The sequence below is a fragment of the Perca fluviatilis genome, chromosome 14 (genome assembly GCF_010015445.1).
Source record: "Perca fluviatilis chromosome 14, GENO_Pfluv_1.0, whole genome shotgun sequence".
Classification (NCBI taxonomy): domain Eukaryota; kingdom Metazoa; phylum Chordata; class Actinopteri; order Perciformes; family Percidae; genus Perca; species Perca fluviatilis.
The window spans coordinates 25,037,669-25,061,469 of NC_053125.1; the positions used below are offsets into that span (position 1 = coordinate 25,037,669).

The following is a 23,801-nucleotide window of genomic DNA, read 5'->3' on the forward strand; positions in this document are numbered from 1 at the left end:
TTATTGGCCTGTACTACAAGAAAATTAGCTTACTCAGCCATTCTACAAGTTAAAAGCTGTTGGAATCAGTTAGAAAAATAATTATTGTCTTCCAGAAATGACCCAGATGTCAGGGAAACCTAAACAGGTTCTTAAACCGCCTTCACATTGGCACAGTAGATCCGGCCGGAAGTCATTCATTTCCTATGGAGATTCACAGACCGCACGAGAATGGTTCCAAACAGATGCAAACGAGTGCGGCGAGAAAAAAATCTTGTCCGTTGGTCATCCGGATGCGTTAAAAAAATTGAACTCGTACGACAGGCAATGGACGGTTCGTCTCCGACAATCCAAGCGGATGTTAACATTGCTATGGTAATCCATCCATCTTCGTCCGCTTATCCGGTGTCGGGTCGCGGGGGGAGCAGCTCCAGCAGGGGACCCCAAACTTCCCTTTCCCAAGCAACATTAACCAGCTCCGACTGGGGGATCCCGAGGCGTTCCCAGGCCAGGTTGGAGATATAATCCCTCCACCTAGTCCTGGGTCTTCCCCGAGGCCTCCTCCCAGCTGGACGTGCCTGGAACACCTCCCTAGGGAGGCACCCAGGGGGGCATCCTTACCAGATGCCCGAACCACCTCAACTGGCTCCTTTCGATGCGAAGGAGCAGCGGCTCTACTCCGATCTCCTCACGGATGACTGAGCTTCTCACCCTATCTCTAAGGGAGACGCCAGCCACCCTCCTGAGGAAACCCATTTTGGCCGCTTGTACCCTGGATCTCGTTCTTTCGTCATGACCCAGCCTTCATGACCATAGGTGAGGGTAGGATCAAAAACTGACCGGTAGATCGAGAGCTTTGCCTTCTGGCTCAGCTCTCTTTTCGTCACAACGGTGCGATAAATTGAATAAAATACCGCCCCCGCTGCGCCAATTCTCCGACCAATCTCCCGCTCCATTGTCCCCTCACTCGCGAACAAAACCCTGAGGTACTTGAACTCCTTCACTTGGGGTAAGGACTCATTCCCTACCTGGTGTAGGCACTCCATCGGTTTCCTGCTGAGAACCATGGCCTCAGATTTAGAGGTGCTGATCCTCATCCCAACCGCTTCACTCTCGACTGCGAACCGATCCAGTGAGTGCTGAAGGTTGCAGGCCGATGATGCCATCAGGACCACATCATCTGCAAAGAGCAGCGATGAGATCCTCAGCCCCCCGAACCGCAACCCTCCCCACCCCGACTACGCCTCGATATCCTGTCCATAAATGTTACAAACAGGATTGGTGACAAAGCACAGCCCTGGCGGAGGCCAACCCTCACCTGAAACGAGTCCGACTTACTGCCGAGAACCCGAACACAGCTCTCACTTTGGTCGTACAGAGATTGGATGGCCCTGAGAAGAGACCCCCTCACCCCATACTCCCGCAGCACCTCCCACAGTATCTCCCGGGGGACCCGGTCATACGCCTTTTCCAGATCCACAAAACACATGTAGACCGGTTGGGCATACTCCCAGGCTCCTTCCAGGATCCTTGCGAGAGTGAAGAGCTGGTCCTCCACGACCAGGACGGAATCCGCATTGTTCCTCTTCAATCTGAGGTTCGACTATTGGCCGAAACCTCCTTTCCAGCACCTTGGAGTAGACTTTACCAGGGAGGCTGAGAAGTGTGATACCCCTGTAATTGGCACACACCCTCTGGTCCCCCTTTTTAAAAAGGGGAACCACCACCCCGGTCTGCCACTCCTTTGGCACTGTCCCAGACTTCCACGCAATGTTGAAGAGGCGTGTCAACCAGGACAGCCCCTCCACACCCAGAGCCTTGAGCATTTCTAGACGGATCTCATCAATCCCAGGGGCTTTGCCACTGTGGAGTTGTTTGACTACATCAGTGACCTCCACCTGGGAAATTGGCAATGATTCTCCATCATCCACTAGCTCTGCCTCTAACATAGAGGGCGTATTAGTTGGATTCAGGAGTTCCTCAAAGTGCTCCTTCCACCGCCCTATTACCTCCTCAGTTGAGGTCAACAGTGTCCCATCCTTACTGTACACAGCTTGGATGGTTCCCCGCTTCCCCCTCCTGAGGTGGCAGTTTTCCAGAAGCACCTTGGTGCCGACCAAAAGTCCTTCTCCATGTCTTCTCCAAACTTCTCCCACACCCGCTGCTTTGCCTCTTTCACGGCAGAGGCTGCAGCCCTTCGGTAACCTGCAACCGCCTCCGGAGTCCTCTGGGATAACATATCCCGGAAAGACTCCTTCTTCAGTCGGACGGCTTCCCTGACCAGCGGTGTCCACCACGGTGTTCGTGGGTTACCGCCCCTTGAGGCACCTAAGACCCTAAGACCACAGCTCCTCGCTGCAGCTTAAGCAATGGAAACTTTGAACATTGTCCACTTGGGTTCAATGCCCCCAGCCTCCACAGGGATGCACGAAAAGCTCCACCGGAGGTGTGAGTTGAAAGTCTGTCGGACAGGGGCCTCCTCCAGACGTTCCCAATTTACCCGCACTACCCGTTTGGGCTTACCAGGTCTGTCCAGAGTCTTCCCCAACCCCTGACCCAACTCACCACCAGATGGTGATCGGTTGACAGCTCCGCCCCTCTCTTCACCCGAGTGTCCAAAACATACGGCCTCAGATCAGATGAAACGATTATAAAATCGATCATTGACCTTTGGCCTAGGGTGCTCTGGTACCAAGTACACTTATGAGCATCCCTATGTTCGAACATGGTGTTTGTTATAGACAATCCATGACTAGCACAGAAGTCCAACAACAAACAACACTCTGGTTTAGATCGCCTCTCCATGTGTCTCCATCATTGCCCACGTGCGCGTTGAAGTCCCCCAGCAGAACAATGGAGTCCCCCACTGGAGCCCCATGCAGGACTCCAGTCAAGGTCTCCAAGAAGGCCGAATACTCCGAACTCTTGTTTGGTGCATATGCACAAACAACAGTCTGAGTTTTCCCCCCCACAACCCGCAGGCGTAGGGAGGCGACCCTCTCGTCCACCGGGGTAAACTCCAATACAGCGGCGCTCAGCCGGGGGCTTGTGAGTATCCCCACACCCGCCCGGCGCCTCACACCCTGGGCAACTCCGGAGAAGAAAAGAGTCCAACCCCTATCCAGGAGTATGGTTCCAGAACCGAGACTGTGCGTAGAGGTAAGCCCCACCAGATCTAACCGGTAGTACTCCACCTCCCGCACCAGTTCCAGCTCCTTCCCCCACAGAGAGGTGACGTTCCACGTCCCCAGAGCCAGCGTCTGCTGCCCGGGTCTGGTCCGTCGAGGCCCCTGACCTTCACTGCCACCTGTGTAGCAGCGCACCTGACCCCTGCGGTTCCTCCCACAGGTGGTGGGCCCATGGGATGGAGAGGGAGTTGCCACGTTGCTTCTTCGGGCTGTGCCCAACCGGGCTCCGTGGCAAACCCGGCCACCAGGCGCTCGCTGATGAGCCTGCCATCTGGGCCTGGCTACAGACAAGGGGGCCCCGGGCTTCCTCCAGGCAGGGTAACTTCACCTCTACTACGTTGGCTCATAGGGTTTTTGAACCATTCTTTGTCTGGCCCCTCACCTGAGACCACTTTGCCTTGGGAGACCCTACCAGGAGCACACAGCTCCAGACAACACAGCCCTCAGGTTCATAGGGACACACAAACCTCTCCACCACGATAAGGTGATGGTTCCCGGAGAGGGCCTGAGATCAGCAGAGCATAATGTATAATTACGACTTAATGACATTTCATAAACAGCTGATTGAGCGGCGGTGCGCTGATGTTGCGCAATGTTAATCATGCGGCGCCCGAGTGCATTTGGCCGCCATAAAATCTGCATATGTCAGACTGACCTGCTGGTTGCCGGTCATGGCCGATCACTCGATGCGTCTCTAATTTTAACGCATACTTCTTTTTTTTGGAGCTGTGTTTTACACATTTTCAGTTCAGTTGACTTTTACTTTACGTAAGCTTGAACCTGAAGAGGGACGCACGGCACGTCAGGCGTGCTAGTTTTGGGTTGGGTTGCCAGGTAGTACCAGACATATCCTCCAATCTGGACATATCACAGAAACTGTGAAACACCCATTTGAGTCGTATGATATCACAATGAAAACCAAATACATAAATGCGTTGCAATTAAAAAACGATGCAAAAAGATAAACAACTTCATTAATTTGACAACACATGCGCAGCATTCAGCCAACGCTGAATATACACACAACACAACCAAATACATAAACGCGATGCAAATACACACAACACAACCAAATACACAAACGCGATGCAAATAAAAAACGATGCAAAAAGAAAAGCAGACAAACCCCGAAAACAAATGCAACAAAAGAACGCTGCATCCAGATTCCACAATGGAAGTTCTCCAGGCCTCTAGAGGGGGCAGCTAAGTGGAACAGCTGGATTTTCGACCCCACGGGGAGAGAGCACTCTGCCTTTTTATTAGAGTCGGGTATGGCTGCATAGTAAAAAGAGAACTCCCATCTCATGCCCTTATAAATAACATAATATAATATATTAGTAATGTACAGTCTATGCTCCTGTCTCAGCCGGGAGGCTGGTGCCGTGCTCGAGCTTCGACTTTTCAAAATAAAAGCTTGCGTCTGGTCCTCTCTTCTTCCTTTGGTGTTTTGGATGTTTTTGAACTAAACAGTACGGCAGTTATACTAATGAATACAATAACTTTTTCAGCAGATGTCTTACTTACAACACGATGGAGCAAGCAAAGCAGTTTTGTGTTTATGTGCAGGCGGGATTTATTCAATTTGATAAATCCCACGGTAAATTGGCTGGTTTACTAAACAGGGAGGCACTATAAATAGTCTGTTTTTCGTATTTCAAGAGCGAATTGCTCCACAATATGAATATAGATCGGTCACTTATTTTAATCACAATATTACACTTGAGGAGGCCTACACTTCAGTGATGCGCCTTCGGACTTGGAAATGAAACCCTCTCATGTAATATGGCTTAAACAAACATCAACGTTAAACATTGATGCAGTTTTAAATGTTTTATTACCAAGAGTTTACAGACGTCTCTGCTGATTGAGTATCACCTTTGACCTGACCCGAGACACACCCACCAAACAAGAGAAAACATATCTCAAACATAGACTTAACAGTCTATGATTCCACCGTTGCACACCGTTCTGAGATTGAACGTCTCCCTCTCTCTCTCTCTCTCTCTCTCTCTCTCTCTCTCTCTCTCTCTCTCTCTCTCCTATAGACTGACTGACTTACAGTCTATGCTTTCTCCCGCTCCCCGTGGGGTCGAAAATCCAGCTGTTCCACTTAGCTGCCCCCTGTGGAATCTGGATGCAGCGTTTTTTTGTTGCATTTGTTTTCGGGGTTTGTCTGCTTTTCTTTTTGCATCGTTTTTTATTCGCATCGCGTTTGTGTATTTGGTTGTGTTGTGTGTATTTACATCGCGTTTATGTATTTGGTTGTGTTGTGTGTATATGCAGCGCGTTTGCTGAATGCAACGCATGTGTTGTCAAATTAATGAAGTTGTTTTCTTAATTTGCCTGTGTTTTGTCTATTTGCATGTGTTTTGTCTATTTGCATGTGTTTTCTGAAGTTGCAGGGCGTTTTCCCCGTCAGCCACCGTACTACTGTAACTTGAAGGTCAGAAAGACCCAAACGTGTCAAAAACTATTTCAGCATTAACCAAAATGTAACCAGATGTCACATTATCAAAACATCTACACACTAAATACCTCTTTATTGTTTAAAACCACAATAGTGCTTCACCGCCAAATAAGGAACCAAATGTGTTTCAACTCAGCAGAGTAAGATATCACTGAGATGCTATGCACCGTGTGGCGTCCAGATGGCAATACAGTTAAAGGTTTTTTTAATTACTATACTGATACATTGTGACAGACAGAAAGAAAGAAATACATATCAATCAAATGACATATGAAAAGTTAATTAGATATAAAACATAAGGCAGCTACACATATAAACAATGCCATCATTAAGTCAATATAACTTATTCAGAGGCTACAGAACATATTTTTAGGAGTTGTTCACGAGACTTACTATAATTATAGTTTTAAGGTAAATAAACAAGAGCACAATGTTTTATTAAGTTGTCTCTGTCCTGATCTCTTCACTAGTACAGGAAACTAGAGTTTGTACATGTTTAGTAACATTTAAAACAGTTGAACAGGTTCAAACATGCGGCTGTATTTTAACAAGCTATTAGTGTCACCTAGTGAAGAAAAAGCAGCCCAGTCTCACTGAAAAGCGTACAAATACCACGGGTTTCTACCTGTGAAATACGTCCAATGTGTACGCGAAATTGAAATTGTGCGTACAGCAGATACGCGGAGCGCTCCAATTACAGTAATGGAAACCACTGCGTTTATAGTATGAAGGGACGTGTGCCCGCGTAAGGAGGTTGGTTGGGGTGGTGGATGGGTAAAACACAGGACTTTCATCCAGGAGACCGGGGTTCGCATCCTGTGTTTGGTGATTTTAGGCCGTTTTTTAGCGTGTTTATGTGGCGCGTTTTTGCGACTTTGTAGTGTTTTTTTGTTAAGCCTTTCCCAATGTTTCTTCCCTAAACCCAACCGTTTATTAGTGTGTTTTTGGCGCGTTTTTGCGACTTTGTAGTGTTTTTTTGTTAAGCCTTTCCCAATGTTTTTTCCCTAAACCCAACCGTTTATTAGTGTGTTTTTGTGATTTTCATGTGTTATTAAAGCCTTTCCCTGCATTCTTTCTCTAAACCCAACCATATCTATGTTTTTGTGTGTGATGCTGTTCTCGCGATAACACACAACGTGGTAACGCGAGCTGCGTGCATATAAAACGCACCGGTCCCCATGACTTCAATTGGAGCGCTCCGCGTATGTAATGCACGTAGAATTTCACTTTCGCGTACACATTGCACGGTAGAAACCCGTGTTATTTGTACGCTTTTGAGTGAGATCGGGTTGTAGAAAAAGCTAACAACAATGAGAACTTTATTCAGGATCCAGTCTACAGGAGAGGGTAGGGACAGCATCTAGTTAAACTGAATGAAACAGGTTCATCATGTTGAATGTGTGTTTTTTGGATTTAAATTGATTATTAAATTTAAAAGCTGAACTGCTCGACATGCTGTCAGTGTGAACCTGTTGGGTTATTCTGTGAGCCCAAAGTTAATTTGCTGTCAGCATCTGATCTTTGTGGCCTTCAGACTTCTAACAAACACCTTCTGTCTCAAGAGATCTTCCATAATTCAGATTTTAATTCTTAAACACAAAGTCATCAATTAGAGATGAACTCACTTCACTCAAAAACATCCTCTAGATAAGCTGCCTAACAATAAAATCTGATGAACTCTTTTTGGTTGAAACCAAAGTCAAGAAAAACAACAACATGGACCTTTATTTTTCTTTCATCATTTTAATAAAGAAATCAAATGATGAAAATGTAAAAAATGTAACGACTATATTTCATATGGAAACAAATCCTCAACCATTAAATATATGCGCAACAAAATACAAAAAACATTCTCTTACAGATGGTTTTATCAGCAATTAAAAAATTCATTAAAAAACATTCAACATTACAAAAAATAATTGTGTTTTCAATAATTGTATCCATCTACATAAAACACTAAAGAGAGACAGAAAGTTTGCAAAATATTTTAATCAGACTTCTTCTATAAACCATACCTGATCTCAGCAGAAGCATTTTCCAGACTTAGTTATGCTGACAGCTACATAAAGATGATATATAAATCTCTACTACATTCTCAATAAACCCCTGAATCAACTAGCGTAGCAACTACCAGCTAGCATTCATGTTAAATACATTTAAATAACACTAACTCCATGTTTCTGAAACATGTGAATGGGCTTTAGAGGCCCACAGAGGCAGCAACAGGTTCTGATCACAACTGGATCAACTTTAACTTATTAGTACAAAATATTTCAGCAGAGTTAATACATGGCCTTCTGTGTAAAGAATAACATAAATATAACAGCTGATTTGAACATGATGAAAATGGTAATACAAAGTTCCAGTTTCAATTACACAACACAATAAAAAGCTGTAGTTTGGTCGATTCTGCAGCTTCAGATCACAGACGATCAAGAAACATTCAGAAGAGTAACAACAGAAACTAACAGATGTGAAGAGTCTGAGTCGACCTTACTGCTTCATTGGGAGTCAGAGAGCTGGAACCTGCAGACAGACAGACAGACAGACAGACAGACAGACAGCTGGAACCTGCAGACAGACAGACAGACAGACAGACAGACAAACAGCTGGAACCTGCAGACATACAGACTTAGAAAGCATGCGTCATACATTTGACGAGTAGGGAGTGAGACTGTGTTGTAGATAGATATATATATACTTTATTCATCCCGAAGGAAATTTGAATGCTTCATTACACCCTGTGCAAGGCAAGTACAATACTGTGTTGTTAAAAGGCCAATAAAAACATGAATGACACAGAATAGTTGGCATTTGTTTCGATGACTAAAGAAAACATATTTTAGTATGTTAGGAATCCTCATTGTGCTTTATAAACCAGTCAATGCAAAACTAGTCATTTCTTCGTTCTCTGAAGTATAAAATCAAATTATTGTGGTAGTTGATCAAACGGTTGACTCCACCTGCTGAACTGTATCCTTTTGCAAATCCACCTTCAAACTCCTAGGAGAAATGTTGTTTCTCAGCAGATGACTGAATAAACAGAAACAACCAGCCAGCAGAGCTGCTGCTGTCAGTACACAGTAGAGACCGATCCTTCCCCGACTCTCTGGTTGTGGTGGACTTGTTGTGTTTGGTGGACTTGTTGTGTTTGGTGTCTCAGGTTCAGGCCGATCCCTCGCTGCTGTAAAGACACCAAACACATCTATTCATGTGAAGGAAAATATTAACTATAAAACAAAGAGGTATGAGGATTGTAGATTCTAAAGTTTTTTTTTCTTATTTATCGAAAAAAAGCAGGAAAAGTAAAACTGAGAGAAAGTTCTGAATCAACTTACCAGTGACATTGAGCCAACATCTACCAGAGTTACTCCCATAACTTGTGAGTACGTCACACACGTACAGTCCTGAGTCTTCAGTCCTGAGTCTGGACACATGAAGTCTGATTCGTCCTTCTCTGAGGACGTCTTTGTCCCACTGGACTCGTCCTGCAAACTGTTCATCCTGAGACTCTGGTACCTCAACTCCTTCATGGAGATGAAACAGGATTGGATTATTGAGATCAGATAACAGTTCACAGAAGATAGAAAGAGAGTTGGAGGAACTGTAAGGGTTGGTTGTGAAGGTCCACTCCAGTGTGATGTGGTGGTTCTCCTCTGCCTGATAGGAGGTCTGGGTCACATTCACTACAAATGTTCCTGTTGAGGAGACAGAGAGGGAACGTGAGAAGCAGACACACTGACAACTTTAAACTCCATCTCCACATGTTTCTGTGGACACTTTAGTGATTCTTTGTTTAGTGTTAGTGGATAATAAAGTGAAGCTGTAAACTAACCAGAGACACAGGAGGTCAGGATGATGAGCAGCAGGATGCTGCAGATCATCTTCTCCCTGTGAGAGGAGACAGAGGTGAAGAGTCACAAACACATGAGCTCAAAGTTCACTTACTACAGGACAGAGAGAGGACATATACAGTCTGTTTATACTTCTTCCTCTGTGTTAGTTATTAAACATGACTGATCAGTGGACTCACAATAAGCAGCTACAGTGATGTATTTCTGTCACAAGATGGCGCCAGTTAGTAGAGTTTTTCAACTGAGGAAGAATGAGTCTAAAATGACCTGAGATGAACTGTGAGATAAAGCAGAGGGTGGTGAATGAAAGCTGCAGTTTAACCGTTTCTAACGGCCTTCAACAGGATCCTTGTTATCATTCCAAACTATAACATTGTGATCGTTCTCCAATGACTGTTGGGTCTGAGGTCTCCCAGAAAAGTTTTAATTTCTGGTGAATTTTTAAGGCCCTTTTTCTAACTTTTTCTGATCAATTTGTGCTGGAAAAATATTTATGTAAAGGTGAACATAGATTACAATACAAATATAAAAACAGAATATTTAGCAGTAAGGCTCTCAGGCATTCTGTATTGCTTTCAACTATTTCTTCTCCTGTAGATCAACTTTTCTAATTCTGAGTCAGCACACATGTAGCCTAGGCATGACTACTCTTCCCTCCTCTCTGCGTATTTTGTTGGGAAAGTAAACTTAAATGTGCACATGACAATTATTCAACTTAATGATACATTAATTCATTTAATTAATTAATTAATAATCCCCTGGACTTAATAGCTCACATGTGTGTGGTGTAAGATTTCTGCTCATGCTCAAAACGTGCACATTTAAAATATAACTCATCCCATCTGCGTGCTCTGAGATTTGGAGGTGTTGTGATATTTTGACAAAAATGAAGTTATATTAAGTTATAATTGTCACAGTTCAGGGAATCAGAAGACCCAAACGCAGAGCAGGTAGGCAAGCAAACGTTTGAGTTTATTGGACCAAGAAACAAAATACTCATCAACAAAGGCATGCAGCAGGCAAAAAACTTGATTCTCGGAGGTACAGAAAACAAGACCAGGGAATCCAAAAAAACAAGAGAAGTACAAAAACCAGGAGCTTAAGACCAAAGGAAATCTCGGGAGTAGAGAACTTTACTTAACAGACACACAGAGACACCACACTGGAAAAAAACGATCTGACACAAGACAAAGGGAACACAGAGGCTAAATACAAGAGGTAGGGAGCAAACAAGGGACAGGTGATACAGCAGGTGAAACACATCAGGGCAGGGCAGGACAATAAGACAAGCGGGAAAGCACAGGAAGTAAAACTAGACAAGACAAGACAGAAAACCAGACTACCAAAATAAAACAGGAAACAGAAACCTACACAATCAACAAGAAACAAAAACCACAGTACAGAACCATAAACAATCAATCGGGAAATACAGGAAATAGAAACATACCCAATCACATCAATCAATATACAACAGGAAACAGCAACAGAAGTATACAAACAGGCAACAGAAATCTTAAAAACCCCAACAGAAATATACACAACCACAACAATAATAGGCTATTACAAGAATAACATCACTATATTTCAGAAAATAATCCATCTGCACAATAGTCTGCTGTGCATTATAGCTCTGCTGATACGGTAGATCTCAGACCTTCTGACAGACACATAGCCCTGTTGGAGACTCTGGTCTCTGAGTGAGAGAAAGTTTAGGGAAGTGGTTGTACGCTGCTCTACATCGGCAGTGGAAAACTGAAATAAATAATCATTAAAGCGCCCATATTATGCTCATTTTCAGGTTCATAACTGTATTTTAAGATTGTACCAGAATAGGTTTACATGGTTTAATTTTCAAAAAGCACCATATTTTTGTTGTACTGCACAGCTCTCTCTCACTGCTGCAGATCCTCTTTTCACCTGGTTTCTGTTTTAGCTACAGAGTGAGACCTCTTTTCATCTTCTTCTTCTGTACTATCTTTGATTGCACTTGCACATGCTCAGTAGCTTAGATGTAGAGCATGTCAGCTAGCTAACTCTAGAGACAGTAAAAGAAAGTCTGTTTCTCCAACTTTGGTCAGTTACAAGGCAGGATTAGCTGGGAGACTTCTAAATGAGGGCACACATGTAAGTAGTTCTTTTGTAGATTATGGTGAACTTTTGTGTGTTGTAGCAGTGCTTTGCTATTGAGAACGACGTAGCATGCTAGCGTTAGCATTAGCGTTAGCATGCTAATGCTAACGGTTAGCATGCTAACGAGCTAACGGTTGTGGTTAGCTGTTCAAAATCGGCCTCGGACTGTGACGTCACAGTCCGAGGCCGATTTTGAACAGCTCACTAGGAGACTGAAAGCAGGACACATTCAGAAACTGTATCTCACTCAAAACAGCATGGATGGATTTTTTTCAAAGTTTGTATGTGTGTGGAAGCACCAGAGACACAAAAGAACACCCCAAATCCCAGAAAAAGTGATTTTTTCATAATATGGGCACTTTAACATGGAACACAAAGGCGAAACATCTGCCACAGCATGCTCACAGCAGAGCGTCCATTATGATTGCTACCTGAAGCGGAACAGACCAGGAAGGAGCGCTGCTCATCTCTGTTTTCAGGGAGGAGCGCTGCTCATCTTTGTTTTACAGCGAGAGTAGACACTAAGAGATGCAGAGGTCTGCTTCAGAGTATGATCTTCAAACTAAATCATTAGTATTGTGCCCCTAAACTTTATGTTGATGGCATCAATGTATTAGACTGATTGGGCTATTGGGCTATCTGAAATTCAAATTTACACCTTTCACAGCAACAAATAAGTAGACTAATGATGGTCAGACCCTGTACGTAGGTAGGTAGACTACTATTTTTCTGTACTATTTGCCTCGGAAAAATAAACTGGACAAAGTTATAGTTCTACCATGAGTTCTACAAAAACTGTAAGAACTGCAAGTGCCTTGGAAAATACTTTTCTTCATAATTTGTCTGCCATCCTGGGGCTTTTCATTCTATTATAGGCCTAATTATTTTTTAATTATTTTTAAAAAATTAATTTAAAAAGAGAGAGAGAGAGAGAGAGAGAGAGAGAGAGAGAGAGAGAGACAGACAGACAGATACATTTTGGACACATCTTAATTTAAGCCAAAAAGACACACTTCATTTTAAAGCACTAAAAACCCAAGAGCTGAATCCTGAAAACAGTGCCATCAGTCAGCTGATGGTGAAGCTAACCAATGAGGCTCCCATCAGCACTGGTTCAAAACAACTCAACAGAACAAAACAGATTATGAATCATTCAAAAGATCAATATTTAGAACATTAGAAAAATCAAACAAAAACACAAAGTAGACTAAATTGTTATTTGACTCTTAACAGAGAATATAAATTGGCTGAGTATCTGCACACTGTCAGAGATCTAAAGCAGAGATGGGTCCTGACCAAATACAGGCTCAGTGACCACCAACTGGCCGAAGAGACAGGAAGACTCAGGCAGACATGGCTGCCCAGAGAGGAACGTATATGTGCTCACTGCTCAACAGGGGAGATAGAAACAGAGAAAAGTGTTACCGTCCTCCTCCACTGTGAAAAATTCTCTTCACTAAGAGACTTACACTTTGGAAAAATAGCCAACAAAATAGCAAATTTCCCAATGTTAACATCAGAAGAGAAGCTGGTAGTCCTCCTAGGAGAAGGGACAGCAGCCCCACTGGCAGCTAAATATGTATCTGCCTGCCACCACCTGAGGGACTCACTACTATAAGATTGTACAAAACTGTTAAGTATTACATTGTGTTATGTAATTGTTTTGTATTGTAGTATGTTGTATGTTTATGACACTGTATAGAATATATGTGACACCTACTGTATGTATTTAATATGTGATATGTACTATATGCATTTTCTGTAAACTGCTTTGGCAACAACATGTTTTCTTTGTTCATGCCAATAAAGCAAATTGAATTGAATTGAATTGAGAGAGGCCTAATGATGCCTCTCAGTCCTGGACAATAGTTGTTGTCGTATTGAAAATGACTCTTTACTAAATGTTTATATTATAGGTTGTTGTTGAATTGTCTCTTTACTGAGAGAACCGACTACATTATTATCTGTTAACTTCTGGTCTAATCCACCAACCCTCACACACTAAATCTGTACAACAGGATTCATATCATGACAACACCAACATCAACACATTCACACATTACCTTGTGTGTCTTCAGTCATTTAAGATCCAAACCAGGAGACCAGAGGACAGAGGTCCATCTTGTGTCTGTCTTCTCTGCAACAGACAGCCAGTACAGAGTTAATGAGCACATCCAAACACCAACCACACCATGCAGCAGCTTTGTGAGGGGATCAAAGCTTGAGAGTGTAATGTGAGGCTGAGTTAGATGACTCCGCCTCTCCACCAATATGTGGCCAGGAGTGAAGCTGTCCCAGGTGCTCAAATTTCCATATTATCTCTGAGTCATCCAAACTGAATTCAGCTACCGTTTCCAGCTTCTCTCCACCGACCACAGTGCATGATGGGAGACTCTGGACTCTCCACTAATCTAATGAAGTTTAATATATTTTTTTCTTTATGTTTTAATGTATAGAGCAGTAGACTACCTCTCATCTTCAGACTTAGTAGTACTGGTAGGATTTCAGCACCCTGTGAAGCTCTAATAACATATATTATCTTTGTTGTTGAGTAACTCTCTCTGAGTAATTTTGGGTAAAAACTTTTACACAAAGAAGAGTCATAACAACTTGTCTAATATAAATAGGAATGCATTTACAGTATGAACTCTTTGTAACATTATGAAGTGAACATTAGGAAAGAACAGAAACAACATCCATCAGTCAGCAGAGGACAGGAGGTCTTGGATCAGAGATCTGATGACTCATTCAAGACCTGAACGCTCGTTCCCCTGAGAAACTCTACAGATCAGAGATATTATCGGTAGATTTAGTTGAACCATGACTGAAGCAGATTTTTGGCAGGCTACATAGATGATAAGAGAGATAGGCCCACAAATCTCGCAATCGTTGAAGAAAAACCTGCCAGGACAGGATTATCTCGTCCCATCTCACCAACGTTTGTGAACATTTGAATTATAAGTTGAATCACTCTGTGAATGTGAGTCTTTACAAAGAAAAACTAGATTAAAAATTACCTATACCAATCAGCAAAGACCATTTTCAAGGAACTTTAGTTAGAAAGTTCTCCAAAGGTTCCTAAAGTTTAACCTCTTCATTTGTTAAAATGAAATATTGAGATACAGTTACCAAGACAAGCCTGCTGCTTTTCATCATCAACACCAGAGTTAACTACTCAACTAAAAACACAGCAGGCCGGAAGTCAACAAGTAATATCAGTAGGCAATAATACATTATGGTCTGTTTCATCAAACAGTTGAGGGGGGGGGGGCAACAAATATGAAATCTCTCGAGCATTTTGTGAAGGGGACACAAATAAAGTAAAAATTGTACAGTTGTAGAGGATATGTGTAGTTGTGTGGCGAGGCTATTTTATTCACCTTAAATATAGGAGGAAGTGATTCTTTTCTCCAATACAGATGACCTGAAAATTTTTTAAATGGTTTATTATCTACAGGACTCCTTATCACTGCTCTGACTAAACAAACAAAGGAGGTAGGCCTACTCGACAAAGCTTTATCCTTTGGAGCCATTGGGATTACTATCATGCAGAACAACAGACAGAACTGTGCTCGGGGAAATAATAAAGTACTAAAAAAAAATGCTACTTCATAAAAGGAAATTAAAGTGCATGCACACACAAACACACACACACACACACACACACCATCCCAAATCATGCTACACCTGCAGTCTGGTTTATATTTCTTAAGCGCTTTTGTTTAATCCCAACTGATTGTGATCAAATATACAGATTATTAAGAGACATGTGACATTTTGACCACAGCGGGATGCCGAATCAGACTCCAGATATCTGACAGGAGCATCTTACCAAAATGTAGGGACAGCATATTGTCAATCAGCCAGTTGTTTACAGAAGATAGCTCTGAGCTCAGGGTACTCTCTATAGTGGATCGATGTTTATGAGACATTAAAAGAGCCAAATCATCAGCGTACAGAAATAGTTCACATGAACAGGAGTCTGCCATATCGTTAATGTATGTTAAAAATAAAGATGGACCGAGAATGAAGTTGGATAAATAGAGTAGGCATGATTCGGTAGAATGTGACTTCCTGAGTTCATCTTGATACACCACAGTGACTGTCATAGAGGGACATGGATGTAGTCTGACCTGCAGGGGTCAAAACACAGACTCTGAGGAAAGGAGCCACAACCATAGACCGTATATTATTAGGCAGAGAGATCACACACTATGTGAGTGACTGAGTAACTGAGAGTGGGAGGACATCTTGTGGCCAAATGTGGTACAGCACCAACTTGATTTAACCCAAAATGACCTCCCATAGCTCTTTGAAGACCTGGGACACAATATTACATTAAATCTTCTGTAATTTATTCATTCATTCATTCCTTCATTCTTTTTAAGAAAGCTGTATATTCTATGTACTGTCTATGTAATGTCACTCAGCATCCTCCTCAGTTCAGACTATAAGTTATTAGGGCTAACCCAACATTTTAGTCAACCTTTTCTATAAATGCTTTATCCTCAGTTCTGCAGACACATTTTGAAGTTAAATGAGTTAATTGTCTCTCTCTCTGAAAAGATTCTCTCTTCAGTCAAGACTGGGTATCTTAGTAATGTATGCATATTCTCAAAAAGGCCTGGGTAAAGTGCATTTATCCAGGTAAATTCATTGGAGTGACTCGTTAGCTAGCGGCTAATTGTTACTATGTAAACAAACCAAATGTATGCGCATGCATTCTCAATCACTTCTTATTGTAAAATACGCGGGACACCGTGGACATAATTTCACTGCAGAGCCCACTCACCCACACTTCAACTTGTCTGGTCAACTTGATCTCCACTTTTGAGCAAAATTAAAATTTTCTGCATTTAATACATTTTTCTGCAACAAGTTATGGTGTAAATGTCTTTACTTATGTAAAGGAAATTAAAATAGATGTATTGGGGGGGTTGTAACCCCCATCCCCCCTGTAAATTATGCCTATACGACCAGATTGACTTGAGGTAGAATAAAATAAAAAGTAGATGTAAAAAATGACCTGATTTCTTTCTCCCATTTGTGGTTCCAATTCAACAAATCATTCAGATGTTCAACACGATCAGTTAGAGCTGCAACATTTTCAGAAATCACAGTCAAAAAAAGAACATATAAACTAACTTTATTTAGTCCAAATCTTCCAGTTATTGCGGACTCCTCAAGTTGAACATCTACAGTTTTTAAAGCGAGGTACTGAAATACAAAGGAAACATTTGGGTGTGAAAAATGAATCATATTATACATCAGATGAAGTTAACATTTGAAACCTGTCAGATAACATCAGAGCAGAAGATCTCTCTGTTTAAAGATCCTGATCGTCTCAATGATCACAGCTGGAACATGCAGACAGAACGGAGCGATTTATTCTTGGTAAAGAGCTCCCTCTGCTGCTCTTCTTCATCAACACCAGAGTTAACTCCTCACAGCTTCACAATGACAGAGAGACAGGAAGTACCAGACAATCCTAAAACAGAACCAGTACATTTCAGTTAACTGAAGACCTTTCAGATCTGCAGAACACTTCAGTCACACTCAGGAAGTGTTTTCATGAAATCTCCTGACCTTCTGTTCAGAATGTATATACCAAGGGGGTAAGCTTCGCTTCAGAACTCGAACCTCCCATGGGATCTAACCTCCCGTGCCGTCCGCTGACCCACCATTTTGTTTTTAAGTCACTTGACAGCGAATAACTTTACATCTGGAAGCGTTTAAAGACTCTATTTGTCCATTGTTTATTTCTACAGAAACACGAAAATGTATAAAAGGCTCCATTACCTTGTACCTCACGTTATGATTCCGTAGCAGATGTTTTTGTGAAAATAGGCTAATGAATTGTGTATAACCACGACTTACACGTACGTCGCTCAGTAGAAGAATTACCGTGCATAGTACAGGAGAAGCTCGCGGCAGTTTGGACTTCCATTAGCTGTTTAGGTTTAATTACTAATGTTAACTAGCATGTTAGTGACCAATAATTAGCCTGTGCCCATGTTATCTCCTTACATATACCTACACTCTCCATCTCTGCGAGATTGGGAATGATTGAGATTTCTCTTGACACAGCTACCAGAGGACTTCCAACGCCGGGACACGTTTTTCACGTGATGTCTCTGTCACGTTGTCGGTGCGGCTCGCGCAGTAAAACAAGAGATCACCGGAAAAGTGCTTCTAATATCCTTCACTGGTCTCCATCCAGAGCAACGGGGTCTATTGGTCCATTATGTACTGTCTATGGTATATACAGCTTTTACTTTAACACATCGAGCTTTAACCTTTTTCCTTTTTGTAAAGTGCACTTTAAAGTGAAGGCTTCATCATAGACAGGATTTAGAATAACATGAAAGGTAACAAAAGGTATATGTATCAAAGATATATGTATCATTATATATATATATATACACAGTATATAAAGGTGGACATTTGAGTTTTCTATCTAATAAGTGACAGTTTTACAAAATAATGAACAAAAGAAAGGAAAGATGTTTTTTTATCAACTTTTCCAGTTTGTGATCATTTTGAGGATGTCATGTGTGTGAAGCATCAAAGTTGTTGCCATGGTTACCTGCTGGTATGTGATATGTCCTGATAAACTGCCAGCCAATGAGAAATGAGTATTTTCTGTGGCTCCGTGGTATAAACATGAACTCTGTACAGAAAAATACTTAACTACAAAGAAACTGCCACACACTGTCTCACATGCTAATAAATATAAAGTTTAATGGTAGGCAATGTTTCGGTACTAGACCATCTTCAGGAAAGACACAAGTTAGACAGTGTGGGGGAGTTTCTTTGTTATAAACATGAACTCTTAAAATTTTTTTCTCATTACAGATGTTAACTGTATCCACTGATTCACCTGCTGAACTTTTTTTTTAATCTTATGTAACAGCTAGAAACAAAATCCACCAGGGGAGATACAGACAGAGTACAAACATTACAAGCACGATTATTAAATAGCAGAATAGGAACATATCCCAACTCTCTGGTTGTGGTGGACTTGTTGTGTTTGGTGTCTCAGGTTCAGGCCGATCCCTCGCTGCTGTAAAGAGACCAAACACATCTGTTTCATTCATGTGAAGAAAAACATTTTACTAAAAGACAAAGAAGTGTTAGTATTGTGAAGTTCAAAGTTTTCCCTGTTATATATCTAAAAAGCTGATAAATTGAAACTGAAAGAAAGTTCTGCATCAACTTACCAGTGACATGGAGCCAACATTTACCAGAGCTCCTCTCATTACTTGTGTGCACTGTACACTCATACAGGCCCGAGTCTTCAGTCCTGAGTCTGGACACATGAAGTCTGAGTCGGCCCTTCTCTGAGGACGTCTTTGTCTCGTCCTGCAAACTGTTCATGCTGAAACTCTGGGGCCTCAACTCCTTCATGGAGATAAAACAGGACTGAGGGCCTGAGATTATTTAACAGTTCACAGTAGATATAAAGAGAGTTGGAGGAAGTGTGAGGGTTGGTTGTGAAGGTCCACTCCAGTGTGATGTGGTGGTTCTCCTCTGCCTGATAGGAGGTCTGGGTCACATTCACTACAAATGTTCCTGTTGAGGAGACAGAGAGGGAAAGCACGGGTGTCACTTTGATTTGAAATGTACTGGGGACAGAGACGCATTGGAAGTGCATTTTTAGAAGTGATGGGTACAATGACGCATTTTTTTTTTCCTCTTTCAACGTCATGTTTTGAAAGACGCTGTCCTGTAGCTTACTAATGTAAATGAATAAAAATGTATATGAAAATGTGATGGTGTCTGACACGTTTTATGAAGAGTAAAGCCTTAACTTTTTTTAAAAGCATTAGACATACTGTATGACCCACTATGTTCATGTATCCATGTATCATGTTGACATGACGTGTCATCAGACTCAGAGATTGGAGCTACGAAAGGAAAATATGCCTGGCCTACCATAGGCTACGTGTTGAAGTTCAGTGGGCAAATGTGTGGCTATGCCTTTTGCTAATATTTTGATTTAATTTCCTGTACAATTGACCATATCTACACACAACTGCACCTGCATCAGTGACATGATGACATCACCCAATCATGTGCGATTCCCACTCGGGGGATTCCAATCAAAGTAACAAGGTCCATTTGGGGAACACGTGCCACCCACCCCTCCCCCAACCTAGACCGTATCCCAATGTTACAGTTGTTGCCGTGTTGTGAACAGATAAGCGTGTAGCCAGCGCAGCAGCAGAACGGCTGTGTCTCTGCTGCCCTGTAGGGAAAGAGATTTTTGTGGATTTGTTGGCATCTGTCGCTCAAGAATTATATGTGTTATGAACTTCATTTTTTTTAACTAAATTGAGCTCAAGGTTTTCAAAAAAAGTGGTGGGGACAAAATGACTCATGACGAAATCTGATAGGTGCGCTTACCCACTGTTCCCACCGAAATCGACGCCTATGAGGAAACATGAGGAGCAGACACACTGACAACTTTAAACTACATCTCCACGTTTCTTTGGACACTTTAGTGATTCTTTGTTTAGTGTTAGTGGATAATAAAGTGAAGCTGTAAACTAACCAGAGACACAGGAGGTCAGGATGATGAGCAGTAGGATGCTGCACATCATCTTCTCCCTGTGAGAGGAGAGAGAGGTGAAGAGTCACAAACACATGAGATCAGAGTTCACTTATTACAGGACAAAGAGAGGACATATACAATCTGTTTACTCAGTTGTTACAACAGCTGACTGTTCTGTTGTTTCATTGATGAGAGAAAAGTGAATTTAAAAGTTTCATTATAATGCTGCAACAACACAAAATAACAACATCCTACCTGTTCATGTGTGTTTGTAGGTGTTTACCAGGTGTAGCTATAACTACAAACTCCTCCCCAAGTGCATGTACGAGGACGAGCAAGTTAGGACGAAAATTCCTGCTGAACAACTTTCTGTCTGCATCTCAGTCAGCAACACATTCCTAACATACTGACACAGACTGAGCTGGAATATATAACACCGTTTTTTATATGTATGTCTTTATTAGGCAACAATGTTATAAAATTTAAAATAATATGTATTTATAGGAAGTCTAATGTCCTGGGCCCAATTTTTCAAAAGTAATCCAGTGGGATATTGGATCACGGATAGGATAAAATCTTCAAAATGGGTTTTTCAAAACACAAAAGAAGGATTCTGAACTAAGATCAGAGCATGTAATCCGATTTTACATTTGATCTGGATCAAACCTGCCCTTTGAGTTCTACAGTAGCCCACATATCACAATGTAAACTCTTAACTATGTAAAGAACCAGAGATAGAATAGCCAGCATGGGGTCGCCTTAAGTGTTTTCATTAAAAAAGATAGAAAACAACAATTCCATTTTCTATTTTTTATCTTCTTTTAAACAGTCTGACCAACAAAAAACTAATGGAAACATTTACAAATACAGGTGTGGCTTTTAGGCTTTTATATTCGCATGGAGGCTGCATTCTCTTTGTTTGAAAAGGGATACGTGTGGGTTATATGGTTTCCTTTGTCTCAGGCCATGTCCACACAGACCAAAACGATCTTTTTTTTAACCGTCTTCCCTGGATTCGTTTCAAGAATAGTTGCGTCCAAACGAATCCATTTGTAAATGACTCAACACGCTACTTCATATTCCAGGCCTATTAGCGGCGCTGTTTCTGCTACAGATATTCACCAAAAAACGAAGAAGAGCATAGTCACTTCCACTTCCCATCATAACATGACTAGCTAGATTATAACATTCTCTTAATACATCCGTGGACTATATAAACTTTCACCACTGCTCATTTTATAAAGGCCGCCGCAAGAAAACGTGTCTTTGTTTACATGTATAATGTGCTGTTGGATTGCTTTTTATTTTACATGATTGCAGCGCGCTAGCAGCGAGCTAGCTCTAACATTGGCAGTCAAACAAACATCAATGATCCATGAATAAGGTCTTTTTGATAATCTATAAATTTTTCTTGCAGTAGCCTTTCTACAATAAGTCGTGGTAAAAGTTACTATAGGTTTCAAAAAAGTGCGTTTTCAGGCAGTGCGTTTAGACCTATTTACAGAAACAAATGTGAAAAGCGGGGATCCCCAGGACAGACCGGGTATTAATATAGTTTGGGATACTTTTAAGGCATATCTAAGAGGAGTTATGATTGGAAATGCATCAAAAAAGAAAGCGGAATTTGAAAGGGAATTAGATAAAGTGAGAGAAGAGCTAAAATTACTCCAGAGATCACATAAGACCCAAACAAATAGCAGTAATTATAAAAAAACTACAGGAAGTTAAATTTAAACTGGACAGACTGTTATTTAAGAAAGCATAGACTTTAAGCATAATTCTAACAAAATAAATTATATAGCTGCCAATAAATCAGGAAAGCATTTGACGTCTTTAATAAAGAAAGTTTTGAAAAGGAAACCTATAGTTTTAAGAGATGTAAACTCAAACAAAGTCCACACAAATAATCAGGCCATAAATAATGAATTTAGATCATTTTATGAAAAATTATACACTTCAGAAATAAAAGACCAGGACCCTCTCCCTTTGTTAAAATCAATTAACTTAAAAAGTCTTTCTCCTGAGCAAATTGAAGATCTTAGCAAGGATATAACCAACATAGAAATACAATCTGCTATTAAAAACTTTTCCCCTAAAAAAGCTCCAGTAATGGATGGTTTTCCTATAGAATGTTACACCACATTCTGGGCTAAAATGGATTCCCTATTTACAGAAGTGGTTAACTTGGTGCAAAAAAATAATAGTCTTCCTGAAACAATGTACCAAGCGACTATATCTGTTATACCAAAACCAGAGAAAACTTGCAAAATACCCTCTGATTATAGGCCTATAAGCTTAATAAACTGTGACAAGAAGATCATAACCAAAATTTTGAATAATAGACTGGTACAAATTCTACCAAGCTTAATTCATTACGCCCAAGCTGGTTTTATACAACATAGGGATTTAAGAACTAATACCAGAACTTGTATCTCCCTTGCACAATATGCAAAGAAACACCAAATAGATTTAACAATAATGTCAGTTGATGCAGAAAAGGCTTTTGATAGAATAGAATGGTCCTACTTGTTTAAAGTTTTGGAGGTATACAATTTTCCATAACATTTTATGAATATGATTAGAACTCTGTATAAGTCACCTAAAGCATATGTATATACAAACGGAATTCTATCAAAATCTTTCTTATTAACTAGAGGAACTGCCCAAGGATGCCCTCTCTCACAATCATTGTTTGCATTAGCAATTGAACCCTTGGCTCAAAAAATTAGAGACAAAAGAGATAGGGGGTATCGAGATTGAAAAAAACCTTTTTAAATTGAGCCTATTTGCGGATGATTTATTACTTTACTTAAGTAATGCGGTCACCTCAGTTCCACATGTTATGAAAATAATTACAACCTTTTCAAGGATCTCAGGTTATAAAATGAATATTGCAAAAACGGAGCTGTTGGCAATAGGTTCTTGCAAAAAGGACTTGGAGAATCTCACACAATTTCGAATACAGAAAAAAAATATAAAATACCTTGGAACATATATTAGCCATGATAAGACCCGGTTGTATAAGGATAACTTTCTTCCACTTGTGAAAGATTTTAAGAAGGATGTTAGGCAGTGGCAAGATTTGAAGATTAATTTAATAGGAAGAGTAAACCTCTTTAAGATGATGTGGCTACCGAAATTCTTATTTAAATTTCAAACTATTCCTATAATGCCTCCTAAAATCTTTTTCAAAGAGGTAAACTCAATAATTTCTTCGTTCATTTGGTCAAATGAAGCATCTAGATTGAAAAGGACACTTTTGTATCATTCAAGAGCAGAAGGGGGTCTAAATCTCCCTAACTTAGAGTTCTATCACGTAGCAGCTCCGTCATTTTATATTGACCGCATCATAAATAAAACAAAAGAAGATCCATGGATATATATAGAAAACAATTAATGCAACAGTGCAACAGTTTACTGTTTGCACTTTCTTCTAAGGGCAACATCAAATCAACAAATTTTGTTATTAATAGTACATTAAGGCCTGGAATAAAATAAAATAAATTCTCCATCAAGAAATAGGGCTTCCCAGGCATATACCTATTTGGAGCAATCCCTCAATAAATATACAGAGCACGCAACTTTACTGGGAAACATGGATAAAGGGTGGAATAAAGCAGTTGTCAGAT

At 41.0% G+C, this 23,801-nt stretch overlaps 2 protein-coding genes across 2 annotated transcripts in view; one reads left to right on the plus strand and one right to left on the minus strand.

Annotated features, from left to right (window-relative positions):
* The window catches only part of LOC120573092 (myosin heavy chain, fast skeletal muscle-like), a 697,218-nt gene that overhangs the window by 635,252 nt on the left and 38,165 nt on the right, over positions 1–23,801 (plus strand). The gene's annotated exons all lie outside the window — the stretch shown is intronic.
* LOC120573116 lies at positions 7,606–13,857 on the minus strand. The gene is made up of 4 exons (XM_039822592.1): positions 13,682–13,857; positions 9,470–9,525; positions 8,973–9,332; positions 7,606–8,818 (listed from the first exon to the last, which is right to left on the minus strand). Exons 2-4 carry the CDS (start codon positions 9,516–9,518, stop codon positions 8,580–8,582), a joined length of 648 nt encoding a protein of 215 aa, XP_039678526.1. The 5' UTR covers positions 9,519–9,525; positions 13,682–13,857; the 3' UTR covers positions 7,606–8,579.

What these genes read in the sequence shown, in the direction of transcription:
- LOC120573116 (XM_039822592.1), bottom strand. Translation starts at nt 9,518, where the DNA reads ATGATCTGCAGCATCCTGCTGCTCATCATCCTGACCTCCTGTGTCTCT. An exon ending in CCTGACCTCCTGTGTCTCTG is followed by an intron (nt 9,333 to 9,469) that starts GTTAGTTTACAG and finishes TCTCCTCAACAG; the next exon opens with GAACATTTGTAGTGAATGTG. An exon ending in ATGTTGGCTCAATGTCACTG is followed by an intron (nt 8,819 to 8,972) that starts GTAAGTTGATTC and finishes GTGTCTTTACAG; the next exon opens with CAGCGAGGGATCGGCCTGAA.